This window comes from Sinocyclocheilus rhinocerous, unplaced genomic scaffold, assembly GCF_001515625.1.
Source record: "Sinocyclocheilus rhinocerous isolate Xijiao unplaced genomic scaffold, SAMN03320098_v1.1 scaffold113, whole genome shotgun sequence".
NCBI lineage: Eukaryota > Metazoa > Chordata > Actinopteri > Cypriniformes > Cyprinidae > Sinocyclocheilus > Sinocyclocheilus rhinocerous.
Genome location: NW_015646846.1, coordinates 2,612,763 through 2,636,635, shown reverse-complemented (window position 1 = coordinate 2,636,635; position 23,873 = coordinate 2,612,763). Strand labels below are relative to the sequence as shown.

The 23,873-nt window shown below is 36.8% G+C and overlaps 2 protein-coding genes across 2 annotated transcripts in view; both read right to left on the bottom strand.

Annotated features, from left to right (window-relative positions):
- LOC107708063 (membrane-associated guanylate kinase, WW and PDZ domain-containing protein 3-like) overlaps nucleotides 1–12,720 on the bottom strand; it is a 131,352-nt gene extending 118,632 nt beyond the window's left edge. The window contains exon 1 of the mRNA XM_016512210.1: nucleotides 11,614–12,720. Coding sequence (XP_016367696.1) covers nucleotides 11,614–11,920 — 307 coding nt within the window. The 5' untranslated portion in view covers nucleotides 11,921–12,720. The remainder of the gene's footprint in view (nucleotides 1–11,613) is intronic.
- A 6,004-nt stretch (nucleotides 12,721–18,724) lies between these two features.
- The window catches only part of lrig2 (leucine-rich repeats and immunoglobulin-like domains 2), an 18,903-nt gene continuing 13,754 nt past the window's right edge, over nucleotides 18,725–23,873 (bottom strand). The window contains exons 15-18 of the mRNA XM_016512333.1: nucleotides 22,715–22,867; nucleotides 22,463–22,603; nucleotides 22,003–22,269; nucleotides 18,725–20,743 (exon numbers count right to left, since the gene is read on the bottom strand). Of these exons, the coding sequence (XP_016367819.1) occupies nucleotides 20,556–20,743; nucleotides 22,003–22,269; nucleotides 22,463–22,603; nucleotides 22,715–22,867 (749 nt within the window). The 3' untranslated portion in view covers nucleotides 18,725–20,555. The remainder of the gene's footprint in view (nucleotides 20,744–22,002; nucleotides 22,270–22,462; nucleotides 22,604–22,714; nucleotides 22,868–23,873) is intronic.

The following is a 23,873-nucleotide window of genomic DNA, read 5'->3' as shown; positions in this document are numbered from 1 at the left end:
ACGTAAAGAGTTATTAAGTGCAATAAGTTGCAGAAAACAACTCTTTGCCATCTCGTCTTGCTGTCTGACTCACACCTGAAGCGCGTGCGCACACACAGATACGCGTTTCAGACGTACATATCCCTAAACCTACCCATTTCCACCCCCTGGATCCCATTTCAATTCAATTCAATTCAAGTTAATTTTGCAACTTTACAGCAAATTAAGTTTATACAATATTTAGTGGTAGCTTATCAGTGGTGACTGTCAGTTAATGTACATATTTCCACCCATAAACCTACACATCTCCACCCCCTGGATCAAATTGTTCCAATTACTCTTATACATATTGTTGTTACAAAATGTAGTTATATATGTCCTGTTACACATTTGTACTTACACAAACCATTTGGAGGGTTGCTACATCTGTGTAGTTACAGAAATATTACAGCTCTAGATACTATGTACCAATGTGTACTTACACTGTGGTTACATACTACGTACACATCTAGTTACTATGTAAGTACACAGGTATTAGGGCCACTTAATATAAAGTGGGACCGTTTTTATATACAAGGTTTCCCAAAAAGAGAATTATTTTTATACATTTAAGATTTTACATTTATATCACATTTGTATAAGCCTGTAACATTTCTTTGCAAAAACCTTTTAATTATTATTTTTTTTATTCATTCGTTAATGGTATTAACTCGTTGGCATACCAGCTCACGAACCCCCTGAAATTCCCTCACGAACCACCAGGGGTTCGCGAACCCCACTTTGGGAAACCCTGCCCTAAAAGGTTACAGTACAGAACAGAGATAGATTTGGACATTTCTCATGAATTACTGAGACATTGTACATAAAATGCATTGATACACAAAAAAACAAAAAACAGAATTGTCTACTATAAATCTAATAATATGTTGAGCTTTTGCTGCAACTCTTATCCATCACAGAAAGCAACCAATTATCTTGCACAGTCCACGTATTAGCGTTGCTCAGTAAACAAATACTATGGTAATGTTGCAATACACACCAAAACCCGATTTCTGAAATGCATTGGAAACACTGCATAAAACTGAATTATAGAGTATGATTTACAGTAATATGTTTAAGTTTGCCATATCATCATCAACAACAATAATAATTTTAATAATAATAATCGGTATAACTAATATTAATATAAATTAAATAATACTAATATTAATAATAACAGATATAACAAATATTAATAATTATTAATTTAATTATTAATTATTTATATTTGATTATTATTATATTATTAATTGTATTATAAATAAATATCATCATCATCTTAATTTTTGCATCTTTTGCTCTGTTGCATCTGTTTTCAGTTACTTTTCTAAGGCTTATCATTATTATTATTTAATTTATATTCATATTAATTATTTATTAAATTAATATTTAATTATTATATCTATATTATAATTTTTTATTATAATAAGCATCAATACAAATTACCAACCTTACTGCACACAAACTATTGGTTTTCTGCGGCAGCTCACTAAGTAAGAGCAATCACCAGACACCAATAGCTAGGAACTTTTTACAACTTTCATTATAGATAAGTAAAATGGTTTTCAGCTTGTATTATCAGGAATATTTCATAGGCGGGTGAGCAACTCCCATGGTGCGAGGTATCTGACTGCAGCTCGGGTGAATTTCCGTGCAAGGACGACTTCATCAGCGATGAATACATTGGGTTTTCAATCAGGCCTTTGACAAGCTACTGTACTTGACAGTTCATTTGGTCGATGTGCACCTGCCAGCAAGATGGGATTAGCATCTTCAAAGGACAGAAACAGGAAGTTACAAGTGGAGAGGGTGAATAGAAAGTGAAGCGGTTGAAAAGGAAGCGAGAAGTGCTAATAAAGAAGAGTGTATATGTGGGCTTCAGACACTGAATTCTTGAGTCCTAATTGTCAGGTTTTTGCTTTGCCGCAGGCGCACATGCTCCATGTTGACGAACTCTCAATGCTCCTAGTTACACCAATACTGTTGATTGCAGAAGGCTGCTGGTGGTTAAATTAAGCTAATTAGTGCATTCGTGGCATGTGCAGATTTTTTCCCATGGCCTGAACACAATACCACAAGGTCCTTCCCTTCCATCACATACTGAGGCTGCAATGATAATTAGAAGTTGCAGAGACATTCTGTGCAAGGGGGACAAACAGCGTCTCTCTCTATTCCACAGCGATTTATCAGCATGCTGAGATGTTTATATAGGCACAATACACCGATGCAACATACACTTGTCCTTCATTAAGTAAATAAGCTGAAATGGTGCCTATACATTGTTCATTAGCATGAAATATAGCGGGCTGCAGACAGCGCAATATGATGTGCAATGGTTAACACCTTTAAAGTAAGTGCTGATTCAAAGTTTTGATATGCAACTGGTTCGTTTATCAAAATAAATTAGCATGCAGGGGAATATTTAATAAAACCTTTAACTAAAGCTTCAATAAGCTCATTAAAGTCAAAATGACACAATGCCCTGGTGTGCGATCCATTTAAAACAGTCTAACGCTGTTATTGCTCTAATTCTGAGTCACAGAGCTCCAAGGCCTCCATCATTTTCACATGTCTTTATATGCCTTTAAGGCCCTCAGGAGGTGATATTCCATGCAAGGAATGACTTAATTTGGCCCAGTTGAAAGGTTGAATTAACCTTTCATATGTTCTAATCAAAATTCGCTGTTTGGACAAAGCAATGTAGCTTCTCATTATATGAACGGTGGAATTGGAGCCTCTGGCTGATTTCCATTTCAAAGAGCTAAAACTGTTGCTGCAATTGCAATACTTCACTCCTAGAGAGATGAAACTATAACACAATTCAGGAGCACTATGTATCAGAATTGCTGTGGATTCCCACATTGACGCTGGCTCTGAAAAACAACAACAATGGCGTGCAGCCCACCTACAGTGGAGGCGAGAGGTTTGAGCACTGCCGATGACATGCTGCGTTCAAGTTCTCCTGGGAAGTTCCTGTTTATTTAAGTGATTTCAGTCAGAATAAAATGGACTCACTGGACAATTAGCCTACATATTTCTTTCTCTCTTTCATTTCCCGACAAAGACAAAAAGGATTTTATCGCTAATGCAACATAACGAAGAGCAAAAGATGTGCATTAGATCTGCAATCGATGCTTTATCTGTGCATTTATCATTCTCATGCTGCCGCAAAGAATGATTGGAAATGTATTTTGGTCAAACGCATCTGTCTTCTCATAAATCTGCTAAAGAAGTTTCTGTCAAGCTTTATTACTATTTTACAATACACAAAATACATACAAATGCATCACAACTTATGGTTAATAATTTATTTCCGCTAAGTTTCCCACTGATAATTACAAATAGATGGTGGCGTTCATGTGCACTTAAATCGTAAATGCAATCATTCCAGCATGATTCGAGCACAGCAGTAGATTATTTGTGTTTTGAATTAAATTAACAACCGTTTTCAGTTGTTCAAGCAAATCATTTTATTCAGAAGTGACGTAAAGTAGACCAAGTCTAAGGTTAATCACCGCATCTAAGGTTAATGTTAATTCTAATCTAAAATTATGGAGAGTATCTATAACAGGCTGTTAATTATACCACAGAAAATCTACTTAACTAATTCGTCAGTTTGCAAAAAAACAGTAAAACTAAGACGCAAGGTACTGCACTAAGATAAATGTGAAAATATAAAAAAAAGTGTTTGAAAGTATAGACATGATATTTTATCCAAAGCTGTTAAAACATACTGTAACACTCCAAAGAGAAAGGAAAAATTGAAATCGCATCATATGACCCCTTTAAGATTAGAGCAGTTAAATGACTTATCAAAAAAGTTTCTGTGCAATGTCACATTCAGCATTTCAACTAATGAAAATGTAAATATGTGACGCTGGTAAACCCAAATAGCTTTATGATACTCACAGTGACATAAAGAAAAATCCACTCATAGGAATTGTGTCAGTACCATATAATCAGAAGCGAATCGGTCTAGAACTAAAAATAAATTTGACATCTTTGTAGTGCAAATAACACCCATTCCTATTACTGCAGTACTGCAAGATAAATATAAAGACTCGTCATTTAACCCCTCCAGAATGTCTAGACTTCCATTAAGTGCTTTACAGTAAATGCAATTTTGTCTCAAAAAATGTCTGTGGTAATCAATATATGCAGTCAAAGAAGCTTATCTTGCTTTAACCATTAGGGAAAGCTTGAGGAATGAATTTAGCATCACTTTTTGATTAAAGTAACTGCACACACAACTGATTTACTTGACCTTCTGTGAAAAAAAGTACTGCACCTTTGTTCAGATTTGGACTGAGAATTACTACATCCCACTACAGCCACAAATAATCATAGCAATTCTCCAATGACACAAAAAAATAGACACCCTCACTAGACTACAGGAAAGCAAAGGTAGACGAGGTGGAGATGAAGCAGCTGGTGGACGGAGCACTGCTGTGTTTATGCCGGTGGCAAAGACTGCGGCATCATTTCCTGTTATCAGCTGATCCTCAGTGTGTATAGGCATTTCACTCACTCCATCTATTATTCACACACTTTGAATTCCATATGAGGCCTGGACATGGGAGACACACATGCATATATAAACACAGCCTACACACTACGGTGTTCAAAAACCCCAACACAGGATACAGTACAGTACTTTTTTAGGTGAACAAAGTCCATGAGCATTTCAAACGAGATTCTCTTTGTGCAGCTGGAAAAAGAGCTAGACTAAAGCAAAACTAAACAACAGCATTATCTCACAAGCAGATTTGGACACACGCAAACCCATTTACACAGGGCCGGAAGATGAGAACCACTATAAAAATAATAATAATAATAATAATAATCATATTTTCACCAACAGTCTTATTTACAAACATATTACTTCTATGAGCTAATAAACTGAATGAAACACAAATTAGTCTTTGTAATTGGTTTGAATTAACATAAAAACTCATTCACTAACTAGAATTGCTTGCTTTTTGAACAAATGACTAATGATTTGGTCACAATACTCAAATACTCTCAAACTTGTAGATTTTTAGCTTAAATTTGTCTAGGAGTTCACTCACTTATTGAAATTATGTGATTAAGAAACAAATTACTCTAATGAGCTATAATGAATTGGTCAAAAATACTCACAAATCAATCTCAAACACTTGCGTTGTAGGCTTAAACTTTCCAAGATTCATTAACTCATCTAAATAACATCAAACAAATAACTCTTATGAGCTAATGAATTTGTCAAAAACTTTACTGGTGAGATCAGTTGTGATCAGAGTGATCAATTTAACAAATTATTATTATTATTTTTAATGTGAAGGTGTTGTCTGTAGATTATGTATTGTCTGTATATGTTGTGACTTACTGCTGCAAAAACTAGTTTCCCCTAAGGGGGACAATAAAGCTAAACAACAACATAATAGTTTGATTAACATACAAATTACACTAACAAGTTAATAAAAAAATATTCACAATTCAGTTTCAAACTTATAAGTTAGCAGTCTGAATCACAACTCTAATTCACGAACAAATGACTCTTTTGATCTAATAAATTAGATAAAAAAATATTAATCAGTCCCAGAACTCACAAATAATTCTTGAACTCATGAGTCATCAGTTTGAATCAGTCTAACAACTCTAATTAGCTAATGAACAAAAATATCCACAAATTAGTCTCACACTCAAACACGCACAATGCTCACATAGACTCACTGTAACCACAAAAGATCGCACACAACCTTTTATTAGGGGTTGAACGACTTCTGATTTTTTAAAGTCGACTTTTATGTGATGAAAGTCGAGTCGAAGTCGACTAGTCGCTGATGACGTCATTAATGAACATAAGCCTGGAGCTGTAAAAAACACCTTGTGCACAGCTATGGCATATGACACAGCGCTGCCCACATGGCTATTGCTCTTGGCTATAACACCTCATTTGTATCAGTTATTTTGTCTTTGGGTCGTTATATTTCTCACAGATTTCTGCTCGTTCTAAATCAGATAACGTTACAGATAAAGTAGCACAGTAAAGATTACATTCATATGAACGCATTAGTGAGAGCGATTGCGTGTGTGAATCACGGGCTGAGTGACCGCGTATACACAAACATACACACACACACACACACACACACACATATATAGTAGGCCTATGCATGAAAATGCGTATTTTTCAATTAAAGACAGCTTATAGATTTAATATGGGCTGCTTTTGGTGCTTGGCACCTTTTTATTGGTCATTTTGTGTTTCAAGAAAAAGGTCCAAGGTTAAGAATTATGCTATTAGTTACTTAAATATAAAATGTTTTTCTCTATGTAACAACATTACAATAGTAAAAGACGACTTCCCTTACTGATCACGTCTCTTGCGCGGCGAGATGTTGGACTCACTGAAAAATAATCACGTAGTTTGTATTCACCAAAACTGATTTACTGAAGTGAAAACACGGACTTGGCGTTAACGCGAGCGCCGCTTGCTGTGAGGCGGGAGCGACGAGCTGGCAGAGGATTGCGCAGCCTTCCTCGAACAGCTATGTTCACGATTTCTGATTTACTTAATGTATACTGCGTGAGGGGGTCTGTGATTGGATGATGACAGGTAACAGTGATCATTCTCACGTGATCAGCACTGCTGCTGTTGTATCAGTCAGTGGTTAGATCAGCGTAGCAGTCAAAAAACAGGACAAGGGAAGTCACGTACGGGACAAATCAATTAGGCCCAAAATACGGGACGTCCTGGCTAATACGGGATGGTTGGCAACCCTACTTGTGGAGCGCTTTCGGAGTATGTATTTATTTGTCATTTTAACTGGTTGGAAACGGAACATAAATGTGGAAGTCCTTCAAAGATTTCTTATCCTGTTGCGCCTTCTATAGGACCAGCGACTAGTCGACGTCAAGCTTAAAGCGTCATGGCAGAGCATTGAAGTCGACTAGTCGACTAATCGATTAGTCGGTGCAACCCCTACCTTGTATGCATCCTAAAGGCCAAGGCCTCAGCTGCCGCTGACGTGCATGCTCACACAATCCCAGATACTGCTCATTTATTCAACAATCAACCATCCAGTTAATGTTATCCTTCTGTACCCTCTCCTTCTCTCCATGGCAACAACTCTCACATCTACATGCTAATAACATCCTCCTATCGCCATAACAACTCTGACATATTGTGCCTTTCCACTCCTCCTGCTAAGAATACACTCATTCGACCCATCAATAACGCTAAGATATTCTGTGTCCATGGTAACAACGTCCTCCTCCCCATTTTCATCATGCCCTCATACACCAGTAAGGTACACAGGCCAGTCCAAAGTAAAGGTGAACCACTTGCTATGATCAATACACACTCCAACAGTCAGTGTCCTTAGAAATGACGCTCGTGCTTTTATAAGATGTGTGTGGAGTGTTTACTACCCACCAACCCTAAGGCAAACGCTGTGCCCCTGACATAAAGGCACTTTAAGCACAGCACAAGTCAGAGCCAGGGCATGTGATGCAACCACTATGAGGGAGAGAACAAAGAATCTTCTGAATGCTGTTCGGCAAAGTATTTGTCCATGCTCTCAGTGTTCTATGAAGTAGAAATTACACAGCCAGTCTTAAAGAGATAGTTCAACCTTGAGGTGCCAAACCGGGATGATTTTTTCTTCTGTGAAACAGAAAAAGAGATGTTTTGCAGAATGTTCACACTGTTCACTCTGGGGCTGTTGAGCTCCAAAAATGAAATTTAATTTCCTTTTTTATTTCATTTTATTTATAGGCGCCTTACATGACACTCAAGGAAATGGTACTTTTCAATATTCAGATTCAATACCCCCATGTTAGTTCAACCAAATGGGAACATTACGTGATCATTAACTCACCATCATGTCGTTCCAAACCTGTATGACTTACTTTCTCAAAAGATGATATTTCAAACAACACCGGGTTCCAAACAACACTGAACCCCTTGACATACTATTGATGTAAAGGCAAGACTAAAAAATCTAGGCCTTTTTTTAATTATCTTTATTTGGGTTCCACAGATGAAAAAAAAAAGTCATACAGGTTTGAATTAAATGAGGATGAGTAAATGAAGACAGAATTTTTCATAAAAATTTACACTCTTAAAAATAATGGTTCTTTATTAGCATCTGGTTCTGTGAAAAACACTGCACAAAAGGTTTTTTACAGTGGAAAAGGGTTCTTTAAAGTGTCCCTATTATGCCATTTTTAAGGTTCCAAATGTGTTTTTTTTTTTGGTCTCCTTCAATAGGTTTACATGCATTCAAGGTCTGCTCTGATTGGTCAGATGGTCCAGTCTATTGTGATTGGTCTACCGTATACAGCGTGTATCGGAAATGATTTGCCCATTGCCATAGTTTCGTATTTTGAATGCTCGATAGAATTATGCAATTACGCAAATGTGTTACCCTGTGACATGTAGCCGTCACGGAAGTGGGATTCGAATTACTCACGATTCGTTTATTTAATTCAGTTAGAATAATAAGAAATTGTAGAGTTGTTATCATTCAAATTAAATCAGTATCAGCAAACTCCATCTTTCCACTGCAGGAATCACAGAAGCTGCATCTGAAGTGGCATTAGATGCATTTATTCAGACTGTTTGATGAATCTGGGGTGCCATAAATGCATTTAAACCGCAAGATTTTCAAATGCTTAAATAATTTTATAAGATTAATGTTTTAAATATTTTTTAAACATACAAATAAGAAATGTTTGGGGGGGGAAATGCCATGATACTTTTAAATATGAAACCAAACCACCAGTAGGTGGCGGCAAATTACTGTTTTAATGAGTGAGTCATTTAGTCATTCAACCGATTCGTTCAAACATCTGATTCATTCAGAAACGAGGCAAGTGACTGTCTTTATGAATGGGTTACTGAATCATTGACTCACTCGATTCGTTCAAAACCGTGGATTCATTCAGTAACGAAACACCGCTGTGAGACACAAAATAGTTCTGCTGTGGCTTTGATTGGAACTATTTTCGTCAGCGAAATTGAGCAAAAACTGTCAATATTGTGTCTAAGTGTCTGAGTCACTTAATTTTAACATCTTGTTTATTGAACTACTATTGTATAAAATGTGTGTCACATTGCAATAGTGTTGATATTCGGGGGAAACATCTTGGTCGTGTAATGTTGCTTACCTAAATCATATATTATAAATATCTATTTTTTTTTTATTTTCTTTTTTTTTTACCGCAGCATGCATCTATAACTTTCTGAGAGTTATTTTGTGTGTGCTGTTGCAGACCCGATTATTAATTTTGATTTCTGCACGAGACTCTCTCTCGCAGGCTGCACGAGCCTCATCTGGCACGCCATAAATAAATGATCAGTTTACACCGAATGCAATAAAATCATTATCATTCTCGCACGAAAAATGTTGGTGGCAACGTTTCAGTGCTTCCCTAGTTATTTTTGTTATTGACGTTTTAATCAGGCTTCAGAACACCTGTCCCTGGCCGGTTGATCGGTGCATCTCTAATTATTATTAGTAGTAAATTATTAGTAGTAAATAGGGCTGGGCGGTATATCGAGTTTGTACGATATATCGATGTTTTCTTTATAAGCGATTCGATATGAGGCAATACCGTTTATATCGATAAACAATAGTTTGATACGAGCGCATCTGAAAATATAGCGGAGGACACAGACTGAGCTGCTGTGGAGAAAGAGCATAATCCAATTTGTTCTAAACATGTGACAAGCTTCATATTAAGGCCTTTAAAAACTGGTAAGACATAGTTTATAGTTTGGTTTGGCATATTAGTTTAAGTGGCTCCGCCTGTCATATGCTCTGACAGAAAGGATGCGTGCGTGTGCCGCTGACAGAGACACTGGGCTACTCGCGCTGTTTAATGTGTGTCCAACCCTCTACATTGCGAGTAAATCACTCGCATATGCGACTAAATCTTCACTCTGGCGACTAAATTATGTCTAATATTAGCCAATTGCTAATAAATTCTCAGATTTTACTCGCCAGTGTGTGAGTTGGAGGCTAAGTATAAGTTTAGCTCAGATATATTTTCACTCGCCGAACACTCTCTGACTGAGCGCATCGAGTTTCACTCTCCGTCAAGCGATCTGTGCTGTTTTTCAGTTCATCTGAATGGATGTGTTGCGCACAACGTACCGTAAACTCTAGTGTGAAGGCGCACGACTCGTGTATGTGTATGTGTGTGTGTGTATATGTGTGTGTGTGTGTGTATATGTATGTATATGTGTATGTATATATTTATCAGTCTGGCGAGTAAACAAAAAAATTTACTAGCCAATGGCGATTCAATTGCCAAGGTGTTCGTAGAGGGCTGTGTGTGTTTGAGATGTGCTGTCTTTCTGAATGCATAGCTTACATTTCACAGGTATATTCTCCATCTGTAAATGTTAGAAAGCCATGGAAATATTTTTTTATATTTTTTTCTGTCAGAAGTGCATGAGCTTTGGGATTCTCCGCTAAACTTCACGAGCGCCGCCGGAGCCAGAGCTCAATTAAATAGGAGCACAATAATTCTGACTAAAATATAAATTTCGCTGAAATATTTGTAGTTGGACAATAAATGTGACGTGTAGAATTTTAAATTTTGTGAAGCTTGTGATGATGTTCTTTGGTAATGTAATGTTCTTTGCTCGTTTTCTGTAACGTTAGCTGCTTTTTTGAATAACTGAGGAATGTAAGCATTATAATTAGTAACTTATGATGTTTCTATTAATTTGTTATCATGTTAAATACAAATTCAGTCATATTAAAAACATTAGGCTGCTTTTAGCCTTACGCTGGAGATGGTTCACTTTCTCGCAGTGGAACGAAGTAAATAATTACATAAATTAGCACGATAATATCGTGTATCCGCGATCTCACAGGCTGATGATAGGACGATATGAAAATTGAGCAAATCGCCCAAAACAAATGGCAATTAAGATTAATTCTTCTTTTTAGAAGTATTTTTACATTGTTAGTTGTATGTTAACTAATGTAGTTAACTACCGGTAATTTCAACAAATGGAACCTTATTGTAATTAGAAGACTAGTCCCCTTGAGAGTTTCCTATTAGTTTTTTATAACGGGGTTTTTCAATTTATGAATAAAACAAGGTCTGTGGTAAATATGAATCGAAGACACTTTTTGCTCTACAATGTAAATTACACACACTCGTACTGAAAAGAATTTGAGTTGATAACCTCACTATAAAAACCCACAGGAAAACCTCAAAGCAACCTATGGCGAACTAGTCCTCTGGGTTTTGATGTCATGGCTGCAGCGCTATAGTAGCCCCAGTCCCCATCCACGTTTGTTGTGTGGAAATGAGCAACGCGAACATTCTGCAGACATAAATCAATAAACAACCCAAATAATAAACTTTCGTGTTTCACGACAAAAAGAAATTCATATGTGTCTTTAAATAGGCTAATGATGGTGTGTAGGCTACACGCGAAGACAATTTATTTTGGGGTGAACTGTCCCTTTAAATGTAGGCTAAGCATCGAAGATACAGGTGCGCTGTGAGCCAAACTCTCCTGGCAACAGTATTGGTTGGAAACACTCACTTTTAGGGAACAACAAAAACAACAAAGTTCTCTCCGTTTACCTGGTTTGACGGTCTTAATTCGGATCGGCTCTCGGAAGTGGCGGATCACCGCGTGCGTGTCTCGGTTCGTCAGCCCGCTGACAGGTGTCCCGTTCACTTCCAGTAACACATCCCCGTAGTACGGTAGTCTCCCGACGTGACAAACCAGCACGTCTAAGTTCATCTGACCGAGGAACGGGAACTCCCCGTGCTCGGCGCCTCCGAGGATCTCCACAACATCACCGAACTCCCCAACGCTTCCCCACGACACGGCGCACTCCTGCACTTTGGTGGACCAGTGTTTCTTCCTCTTCAGCGTTTTAGACATCGTTTATCCTGTACGTTTTAGTGCAGTCTGACGTGAACAGGTTTTAAAGCCTCTCTTCCCCGGTGTGCCGTTCACTTTACCCGGTGTGGGGATGACAGCGCGCGGATGTGGAACGCCATCCAGCCCGTGATATCTCCATAAACCTCGTCTACCATTATTAGTTCAAGACAACATTTTAGATTGCCTTAGTTTTCGCTCATAAAAACGCATGTTACAAATGTGCGAGGATACTATTATAGCTACATAATGCAAAGGTAAACAACAATCAATACAAGAATGAGGTAAAACTGTGTTTACCTGGTAAGTTTAACGTTACTCAGGTTTTGCATGCAAAGCATCAAGCGCACTAGACTGACACTGAGAAACGTGTCTGTCAGTACAGCCGAATAAAAATGTGTGTCTATAAACGGAATTAGCAGCAAAACAGTGTCCCACAGGTCTAAAAAGCTACCGAAGCGGCTGTCTTGGATATATTCGGTTGTCGGGTCTGTCCAAACGGCCGAAGCTCAGGTTCGTCTTCGAAACGCGATGCCCATTGCCCAGTCAGTGAGTAGATGCGAGTGACGCGTCTTCATTCTTGGCTTGTGGCTGAACCGTCAGCTTTACACACATTCTGAGCCCTCGACAGATAGCCTACTAGAGAATTAAACCGGTCGAACATGTGTTTATCGTCTCAAGTGGACGCTGCGATGCTGTCATACGCGGCGGTTGCTCTCTCAGATCTCCAGTCGCGGCGGCTACTGTTGCGCTCAGCTTGTATTTGTCAAATGAAGCGAGCGCGTGCGCGCGCTCTCACCGGACAGCCAGTGCGGCCTGTGTCTGGATGGCTCTCAGGTGGAGGTTTATATAAACTGAGCTTAACTGGTTTAGTAAATGAAGATACAATAACGAACCAATTATAAAACCGACCGTTTTGATTCTAAATTCTGATTGGTGGAGTTGCGTTCTAATTCGCTGTAAGATAAACCAATAACTGTTGAATTGTAGCCTATACTTTTATGCTGAGTTTCCACCCTGCTTGGCGCCCCTAAGCAACTGTTAGGCTAATGAACTATATTATTTGTAAATTTTGATTATTACTAATTATACATACAACCATTTATTCAATTATACTGGCGTTTGTCATATTTTCATTGCCACAGTGTTTTACAGTGATTTTACCCAAATTATTGGGTTTCTGCTTTACATTGTGGCTATAAAAATAGTAAAATCACTGTAATTCAATACTAAACCTCAGTTTTGCATGTTCTGAAATGTTAAACGCAATTAATGAAATAACTTGAGTAGGCCTACATGTTTCTTAATGTGCAAGAATTGCTTTTATGCAATATGGCATTTAAACAAGCATAATAACTTACATTTACACCAACAAAAATTAGCCAGTATTTGCTTTTCACCAATGCAAATAGTTAAAGTCAAAGCATCAATCGTTGCGTGTGACCAAGCAACACACAATCTTGGATGCCTTTCCTGCACCCATGCTTTGACTTTCAAAAACATGCTGCAGACAAACATATACAAGTATATATATATATATATATTCACTACAAAAAAATACCACATCGAAACAACTAGTTGGACAATTGTATAAAAAAACTGAAAGAACATAGAAAGTACTACGTTATGTTTTTGGATAATAAGATTATGTATAGGATTAAGATTTTTACAGCTCAAACAATAAAGCACAGTGCTAGCAACGCCAAGGTCATTGGTTCCCAGGTAATGTATGAGTTGACAAAATGTATACCTTAAATGCAACACAAGTCACTTTGTATAAAATTGTCTGCCAAGAAATGCACAACATGTAAAAATGTAAAGTAATTAAAAAACATTCAGAATAAGCTCCCATGACCAAATATGATAAAATAATAAATGTAATGTCAGTGCTTGCCATTTTTCTTTCTCTCTTATTAATCTGATAATGTAATTTAATCAGTATAGCTTAAGCCTAGGTGAGGATATCTCAAGTAATCAGTGAATATTTCATCTTGTAATCAAATTAAAGGGCCAGTTATCTTAATAGCAGTCCTGTAGTTTAGCGTAAGACTCAAAGCTGCCACCTTATGGTGAGTACTGTAGTTGTAACTGCAGCATGACTTGAGTCTCATTCTGCCAGTGCTTAACACATGACACTATTCATGCGTTCACCCCCTTATTAATTACAAGTCAAGACACATCAAAACAGTGCCTTCTCCAGTTTGTAAAGGATCCAATTTAATTCCCAATCACTGCTGTGCACTTCAAAATGCAGAAAGACTTGTATTTCCCCAGAGTATTGAGATCAGACACAGGAAACGCACCAGGAAGTGTGCAGACATGGTTAATTATACTATAGAACAAGACCAGACATGAAACTAATTTCAGTGTGTTACTTACATTCAACCTTTAAGTAATTTATAGACCAGGCTACATGTATCTACAGCTATGCTCAAATAACATATACTACCTCTTGCAGAACCTTCAAGATGTTTCTCTTTTTTCTATTCGGTGGAAAAGATACGGTGTATTCCACAAGACAAAGTAATACCTGCTCTAAGGTTTACACACATTTGGCTCTCAAAAGCTCATTCAAAAATTACATAATTTCATCAATTCATCATTTACTCACCCTCGTGTTGTTTCAAACCCACGTGACTTTCTTCTGTGAAATCCAAAAGGAGGAATTATGAACACTGTGCCACTTGCTCTTTTCCATGCAATTACAATGAATGGAGACTGGAGCTTTCAAGCATCAAAAAAAGGTTGAAAAACAAACTAAAAGCATGAAAATGATCCACATGAGATCCATCAACTCGAGACAATTGAAACACTTAACACATGACTGAACATGAACATGAATGTTGGTAACCAGACAGTTGATGGTATCCAGTGACTTCCATATCGTCTTCTTTTTTTCCATACTATGGAAGTCAGTGGCTACCGACAACTGTTTGGTTACCAACAATCTTAAAAAGATCTGCTTTTGTGTTCAACAGAAGAAACTAACTCATACAGGTTTTGAACAACTTGAGGGTGAGGCATTTTTGGGTGAACTATCCATTTTAAATATCTTATGCAGCTTATTCTGGGCAGTACTATAGAACGAAACTCTTAGAATCCCTATAAAAAATGCTAAAAATATGTAGTACTGTTCTTTTAAGTGGTATGAAAACTTATACGCACAAGTGTATAGCTAAAGCCATCTGTACTCAGCAAAGACCTGCTGATACTTGATATAAAAATGCAATGATTGAGCAGTAAGAGGTTTAGTGTGAATCATCAGGAATGTTTGTTTCATAACATCATATCTATTTTTATAGTTACTGAAATGTAGCCCCTCACAACAAGGCCTGTTCCCCTCTATATTAAATCTAGAAAGTACAAGGCTCCAAACACAAATAAACTAGCTTATTAGGTATCTACTGGTTGTTCTAAACCTAGTCTAGTCTCAGTTATGGTCTAAAACGAAGGCAATAGCCTGAGATTTTTCTTGAGCTGTGCAGGACGGTGCGCTCAGAGGGCGCAGCAAGGCCCCGTTCCACTAGTGTAATAATCCAAAGCGAGTCTAGTGTTTGAATGAATTATTGATAAAGCGGAGTAAAGAGGATAAGCAGCAGGCGGAGGTATACTTTGATCTCACAACTATAATTTCTCTCTCAGATCATCTCTCAGAGGATGGCAATGAGAATTGTCACTTCAAGTATTTAGAGGGATTCAAATAAGTCTGCGTCCTTTTAAACTCCGCGAAAACTTCCAGGAAAGTTCTGCAGTTCACTATATTAGCATAATTCAGTCACTTTTTGAGACCATCAACACTGTAAGTGAGCTGTGACATAACGCTAACACTATACACTTACAATAACAATACTTTCCCCCCACAAAGCAATATTATTACATTGAAGAATAGCTCAAAATGAAAAATCTTACAATATACTCTCCTACTTATCAGAATGAAAATGACTTTTGTTCTTTCATGAAACAAAAATCAATTGCAGATCAAGAACCTCATGATATTTGATGGGTTTGTATGTGGGTCAAAGTCGTTAAGATGTCCGCATCAAAAGAAATTTACAAAAGTGATTTGATGTCCATAGAAAGCACAATCAATTTAAGCAAAGTGTCTACTTTTAAGGTTTCAAATAAGTTTTTGGAGAATAAAATGTCAAAGTTTGGTTGAAATAATGTTACATTGTCATTCAGTACAATAAAGTTCAATATTTATGTAAAAATTCAAACAGCATGCTTATTCTGACGTGTACATATTAAAATATATAAAGGAATAAGGGAGCATATTACATTTGATTGTGTTTTCAAAATTTGGTTGAAATAATGTTACATTGTCATTCAGTGTAACACAATATTTATGTAAAAATTCAAACAACATGTTTATTCTGACGTGTACATATTAAAATATATAAAAGAATAAGAGAGCATATTAAATTTGATTGTGTTTTAAATGAGTAAAACATTCTTACTGACAAATGGGCAAAACCTAGGAAAGTGGCAAATTTAAAAAATTTAAAATTACAACTAATTAGTATTTGGGGTGAAAGTAATTAGTCTTTTAATATGTCATAAATTGATTTTTGTTGTAAATGTGCCTGACAAGATTATTACACTGAATGACATTTTAGTAGGTCTCTTCTGTAAATCAGGGAAAAATGTATGATATTTATTTTTTGCTCAGAAAAACAAAAACAAACTTGCAATTAAATTAAACAGAAAATTTTGTAATTTTTTGGGAGAAAACAACAACAATTTTTTAAGTAGTATTACACTTATTGTTTTTATGCTTAATCCCTTTTTCGTCTTTGACCCATGTGCATATATATATATATATACACTTCAGGCTTTTATGGCTGATATACTGTAATATGATATAGAATATCAAATATAGAATATGGTCACAATCAAGGAGGGGAAAAAAAAGATGAAATTCTGATACCTTGTAATATAAATCAATGTCTTTATATAACATGCATATAAATACCAATTGTCACTTTATAACCTCAATTATATTTCTTAGCAAGATAGATGCTGTTTTATTATCGAAGCTCTGTGTGTTTTATTGTGGAGGCAAAATATAATGCAATGCCATATGATGATGATTGAAAGAACATATGTTTATTAAAGTCCTGACGTATCATATTTGATACATTTTAACTTGATTTTTCTCAAAATTAGGGATATTTAAGTAAACCCAAATCACTTCAGTCCAGTAAGTGTTCATCTTGAAATATTACTAACAGAATAAAATGCATTTTTATGTTTACTCTAGAAAAATCATTAGATTCCACAACAAAAAGGCATATACCGACTGGAAAGTGGACTATCAATCAGAGGGAAATAGCCATGTAGTAGTTTGTGCACAATGGGTTTTTTAAGCAAAGTTTTGATCATGTTGATAATTTGGAGACTTTGGAAATTTGCATATCAAATATGATACAGTAGGCTTTATGGAGTTAAAATAAAACCCTAAATATGAGCGGTAGCAATAGTCCTTTTTACTTTAGCTAGCTCCACTAATAACAGCTTATTTGAATAACATGGGTACATCTTTACTCGTGATGCATCTGAATTCATTTTATTGTTTAAATGTCAGTTAAATGTCAGAATTTTCTGAAACAATGTTCTTTATACATGCTTTACAGAATGTACAGGTACAGCATACAAATAATACATAAAAAAAATGAACAAAACATAAAAAAAAGCAGCATTTAAATATTGTCAAAGCACTGAAGCTAAACTTTGGTTTGCAGAAGGCAGGAATGTTTGTTCCATGTGAATTTTCTTTGGTGTAAATCAAAAAGAACTGTAAGTGAAATCACACTTGTCCATTTCTAAAGATCCCAACAAAGTCCCATATAATTCGGAGTAAAATAAAACCACTATTCACTTACATTACTTTTAAACTGCTTTGCGCTAATCTCCCGCAAGCATTAACAGTAATTTGAAAAATGAAGATGTTTTAAACGTGGCTGGAAGCCACTGATGACACTCCTTTCCTTTCAACAAGGGAAATTGACGCAGCGAGGTGTCAGACGCATCATTTGACATCAAGGTCTATGATTAGTGTAATTGTACAGCTAACTGCAAGGCAAGAGATTGTGCAAAATGCAACAAATCAATATGCAAATCGGGGTAGTTATCTCAGTTGGAAAGTGGTTGAAAATAAATCTTTTCTATTAAAAGACAGTGACCATAGATATCTGCTGCAATGCAAGATCCAGCTTTTGTACACTCAGAAAGTGCAAATTTTGCTGTGGAGCTTTCTTACAAAAAGAATGGTCAAGATTTAATCAGGGATCCACACACATGGTTTGGATCATCAAGCATTGAATTGAATCCAAATCTTACAGCGCAGTCAAATTAGTTAAACTTTGGCAGAATTTTACAGCCAAAGAAGGTCTATTATCAATTATCAATAGTATAGCAATTCATGAAGCTCTCTTTACTCAGATGCCACTTCTAAAATATGCAGCCTTACGGTGTGGTCACATTAACGAAATATCAGTGACATTTTGCAGGCAAAAAAAGGTCCAATATCTATTGTCAATAGCATAGCGATGTATAAAGAACGGCTCACACAAACATAATTTTTAAACAAAGCAGTTTAAACTTGAAAAATAGCTAAATTTGCATGGGGAACTTTTGCCCTCACATGAAACTCTCAATTGCGCAGATTCCTATTGAAGTGACTTGATTTCGCCTGCAGAATTTCACAGAGCAATGGTAAATGTGACTACACCTTTATTTTGGTAAGCGCTGCGAATTTGTGTTCAAAGTTCAACAAACTTAAATCTGATGTGAAATCTGCACAGGCAAATGTTTTGGCTAACACAAATTCCAGATCGCACAGATTCCTATTGACACGACTGCATTTTCCCCATAGAATTTTGCCACATAAATGTAAATGTGACAGCACATTTAAAAACAAAGTAGTGGATGTGTCCGAAACCTGAAAAATGCTGATCTGGAGGTATTTGAATCAAATGGTTGCATAACATCCTGTCCACCAAGATCCGGTATATGCAGTTCGGCATAAGTTTAAAAAATACATTTGGACTGACTGAGTGACTAAATTCCAATTTATAATCCCCCCCCACCACTTTCTACTGAGAAATAAGAACTGTGGTCATTAAATATGACCTTGCTAATCTCTGAATTTGTTCAAGATCATTAGACGTGATGTTACAGTGCCCAGAAAGTTGGACTGAAATGTGTTTCCTGAAAAGGTGTCTGTTGAATGAGTGGGCAGCAAGACAGTTAGGTAGCTTTGGTTTTGGACACAGGCTCTTAAGACAACGTTTACAGGCAAAAAATTCTAAATCCAGCTGTACTTCTAAGGCCAAAACAATAAAAATGACTAGGCATGACTATTCCTATCCTAACTGTCAAAATTATTCTCAAACCTCAAATTAAGACGATGATCTGAACACCTATCTGAGGTTCACAACAAAAAAGGCAAAGAACTTGATAAGTCGAGACCAGTTTGATCCAGCAGTAACAACGGATTTCAAATGCAGCATATACACATTTTAAAGGTGAACCGAGTGATTTCTACACTACTAGGGCATCAAATGGAATTGCAAAAAATTTCAAATGCTCCCCCACTCTCCTATTGATCAGTCAGAATGTAGCCCCGCCCCAAACACACACCACTGGTGCTCAGTCATGCTGATCAATCAAATAAATTTGCAATTCTACTAGATGTGCATTTGCAAGAATGCAAATGGGGGGGGGGAATATCCATTTTAATTTTTCACAATTAAAATGGATATTCTGTCACAAAAATAACAATACGTAAGCTTAATATGGGAAAGAAGTGTAAAAATAAAAAATTAGCATATCATGATTCATATAAGGCTGTCCCGGCCAGATTGTCAAAGGTGCAACATATCCGGTTTTTCTTACCGTCTGCTATTGTGCCTTAAAACAGAAAGAGAAATTAAGGAATGTGTTTAGGTTTGTAAGAAGCACTACACACAAAAAAAAGCATTATTAATGACAAATAACAGTAACTCCGGCATACAATAACAGTGGAAACAACAGAGCCGTCAACTCTATTAACATATTATTGGTCATCAGTCCATACTGCTTGCCAATAGGAATAAGAAATGCAATACAGTAACTGGCTCTCTGACGTCACTCAGAGAACATCACTGCCCTCTTTTGGCAGTCCAATCTTCACAGTCAGTATTCGTACAGGTCTTGTACCAGAGCAAAAGCAAGTTATAGGGGAGTCTGGGTCAAGCTTTGGCATATGCAAACAGGTTCAACACTCTTAAGTAGGTGGGAAAACCAAACATGGCATAATTTGTACGTCACATGTTACGGTAGGACTAGTGGAGCTCTTGGAAATGGTTACATTCAGGGCTCAAACCAGTCCGGTTAGCTGAGGAATGGTGAAGGCAGGAATTCTGTCTCTTGTTTGAAAGAGTTTTCCACAAAACACGCACATCCCAGTGAGCTACAAAGGAAGATGGTGGGGAGGGACAGGAGAGGCAGTGTAAACATTGAAGAGAGAGGCATTTCATTTGGCAGACAATGAGGCTTCTCAAAGGAGGTAGTGGGCTGAGGGCACTGGGAGGTGACTGAAGGACAAAGTGGTGATGTTTGGGGTCAAAAGGAGTTGGGAAGACGGGGCTGGCTAGGTTTATGTGGGCGCAGAGGCGCTTTCCTGTGGGTTAGTCCTGTATGAGCCTTCCTCCAGTGCCCCCCTCCTCTCCTCTTGGCCGTCCCCAGCGGACAGACCCATCGGGGGCTTATGTACAGTCACTGAGCCCTGGGTGAGGATAGAAGAGTGGGTTTCTTCACCATCCCAAAATGACCTGCCTGGGACATCTGAGACAAGAAAAATAGAGACCGTGAAATAAGTGCATGCCCTAGATCAGTTCCAAACCCTACTGAGCAGACTCTCTGTTTACTGTATACATAGGCAAGTAAAAATAGCAAAAATCTACTTTGACACACTCTTCATGACGAGCAAACATGTTAATACTCCCTCGTGCATGCCACACAACTAGTGTTCATTATGTGAAGCAGATTAAAAAAATGTTTAAAAACACTCACAACAGATTCTACAGGGTTCCCACATTTTCTGGACAATGAATTTCTGATTTCTCTGCAACTTTTCCAATAACTCATGAAGACCAAATAAGTATTTTCATAAATACTTGTATAGAGATTGCAAAGATTAATTTCCAGTCAAAGAAATACTTGAGCACTGATCATAACTACAAACATGTACAATACCATTTAAATGTTTAGGGTCAGTGTGACTTTTTTTTTTTTTTTAATAAATAACCACTTTTATTCAGTAATGATGCATTAAATTGATTAAAAAAAAGTGACATTAAGACTTTTTACATTGTTACAAAAAATTGTTCTTTTGAAATTTCTATTCAAAGAATCCTAAAAAGATCTGTTTCTACAAAAATATTAAGCAGTTTCTTCAGTGCCATATTAGAATGCATATAATTATTTCTAAAGGATCATGGGATACTGAAAACTAGAGTAATAACTGCTGAAAATTCAATTTTGCCATCACAGTAATAAATTATATTTTTAAATATATTAACACAGAAAACAGTTCTTTTAAATTGTAACAATATTTCACAATATTACAGTTTTTACTGTATTTTTTTTTTTAAATCAAATAAATGCAGCCTTGGTGAGAATAAGGGTTTTCAAAAACATCTTACTGACCCCAAACTTTATCAATTTAAAATCTAAATATATTTAATTCATATTTGTATATACAAATTATACAATATTATAGAAATATATGCATTTAAGTATGAATGAAATATTTACATTTAAAATTGACATTTTTTCTTAACACTGCCTGCGATCTAGGATGGCATTTTCTGATTTAGCTTGTCACACTGCATTCTGGAATTGCCTCATGCACACATGATACTAGATTTGGGACAAAACATCTTATAACACAAAGTATCTTAATTTTAATTTATTAGAATAACTCCTAAAAAGGTCGCTTAGGTGAGCAGATCACTGAATTTAATAACAAAGCAATGGTGAAAAGAATATTAATAGGAAATTAGACTGAAATGAGGTGCATAAGAATATGTGGTTCATCTCACCAGTGCTATAGTGTTGTGACGCTGGTAGTCGTGGTTCATGGTTGGTGAGGAACACAGAGGCATTCTGCTGACTTATAAAACTCTCCAGTGCCGTGTCTGCGTGCTGATCCCGCTCTTGATGGCTGCTCTGGTGTCCATCCCGAGAGATCTGAGACACAAGTGGGTCATCCTCTGTCAGGTAGGCGTATGGACAGTACTCACGCGTGCGCGAGTAGATGTTGGCGTTGTCGTAGCAGTCTGAGCAGATGACTAGAGGGCCTGGCCCACCTAAAAAAAACACAGACGAAGGTCAAGATGGTCGACTAGTCATCCAACAACCCATTAGCCGATCAATGAGGTCAACTGGTGAGACAAACAGCCCACTTTGCAATGACATGAGGGCAAGTAAATGACAGAATATTCATTTTTAAGCAAATTAAATAATATAAATTTATGGGATAAATGTAAAATTTAACATTACCATTAGGGACATTTGCCTGTCCCTCTCTGGGTTCACTCCGGTGGAAGCTGCTACGTTCAGCAAAGAAAGAGCCCACACGACTACCCAGCATTCCATTAGCATCTGGATCAACATCACCGCTCACTTCACCGTAACACACTCCTGTTGAAACACATCACAACACGACTGCATTATACATCCAAACTATACGAGTTGTCATATTTATAGCCTTTCTGAATAAACGTTCTCGCTAGAGGAACACGGTGACATTACCGTCGGTGCCTTTGTGGACGTAACCGTTAGCATGAGATGGCATAAGCTGCTGGTGGCTTCCATTCTCTGAGTTACTGTAGCCCTCCTGAGGCTCTGACAGTGTACCCTGAGATGAGAGGTAACTGGGAATGTCTGCTGGTAGGTTCATCTCATCTGGAATACACCAACAAAGAGATTTATACATTAAAATTCATGTCATTTTTGTGCATAGATTTCAAATTATTTCATTATTGATCCATGCTCAAACCGTTAGAATGGCTATTTTAAATACTAGGTAGGGCTGTTGCATTTTTTACATAATATAATATAACATAATATAATAGAACTACAATCACCGTGTAGTTTAAAATCATATACTGGTATTCAAAAAAGGGAATTTTGATGGAAAAATATTATTATTATGGATAATAATCATATTTATTACTATAATACTATATTGAAGCAGTTAAAAGACCACTTAAACTTTATCATAATTAAAGAGGACCAAAAAGAGGTATATTTTAAATATAAAAAAAAAACAACAACAACAAAAAAAAAAATCCTAGTAAATAGCATTTATTTAAATTACATAATATTTCATTAAAAAATAATACATATAAAATAAAGTATATCATATTTTATAAAGATAGTATTTATGTTAATCTAGGGATGTAACGATTACCGGTTTGACGATAAATCGTGATAAAACACCCCACGGTTAGTATTACCGTTTCATATTTTAAGTATCACTATAACCGTATTAGATTACCGCGATTTGAACAACTGAGGATAAGTAAATACTGTACTGCACAGGGCTCCAGTGTGCGACCAAATGGGCGCATTTTTCGATAATTTTTTCTGCCGGTGCGACTAAATTTTGTGTGCGGTCGCACTGGTGCGACCACCGCATTGTTTAACTCATAAGCGCTGCATTTCTGTTGCATGTGAGAAACATCAAACGGCAAACGAAACTGAAAGCATAACGAAACCGCGCGACTCGTTTGAGCTGCGCAGCGCTTCGAGTGTAGAGCCTGGTTTATACTCACGCGTGAGGAGCGTGAAGCTGCGTGCAGCAAAAATGACGCGAATATTGAGGAAACGATGGATGGGTTTCATGCTAAAGTAAAGTAAAAGACCGCTTCTTAAACCAAAGGTGAACATGCTGGTATTCTTGTGGGGG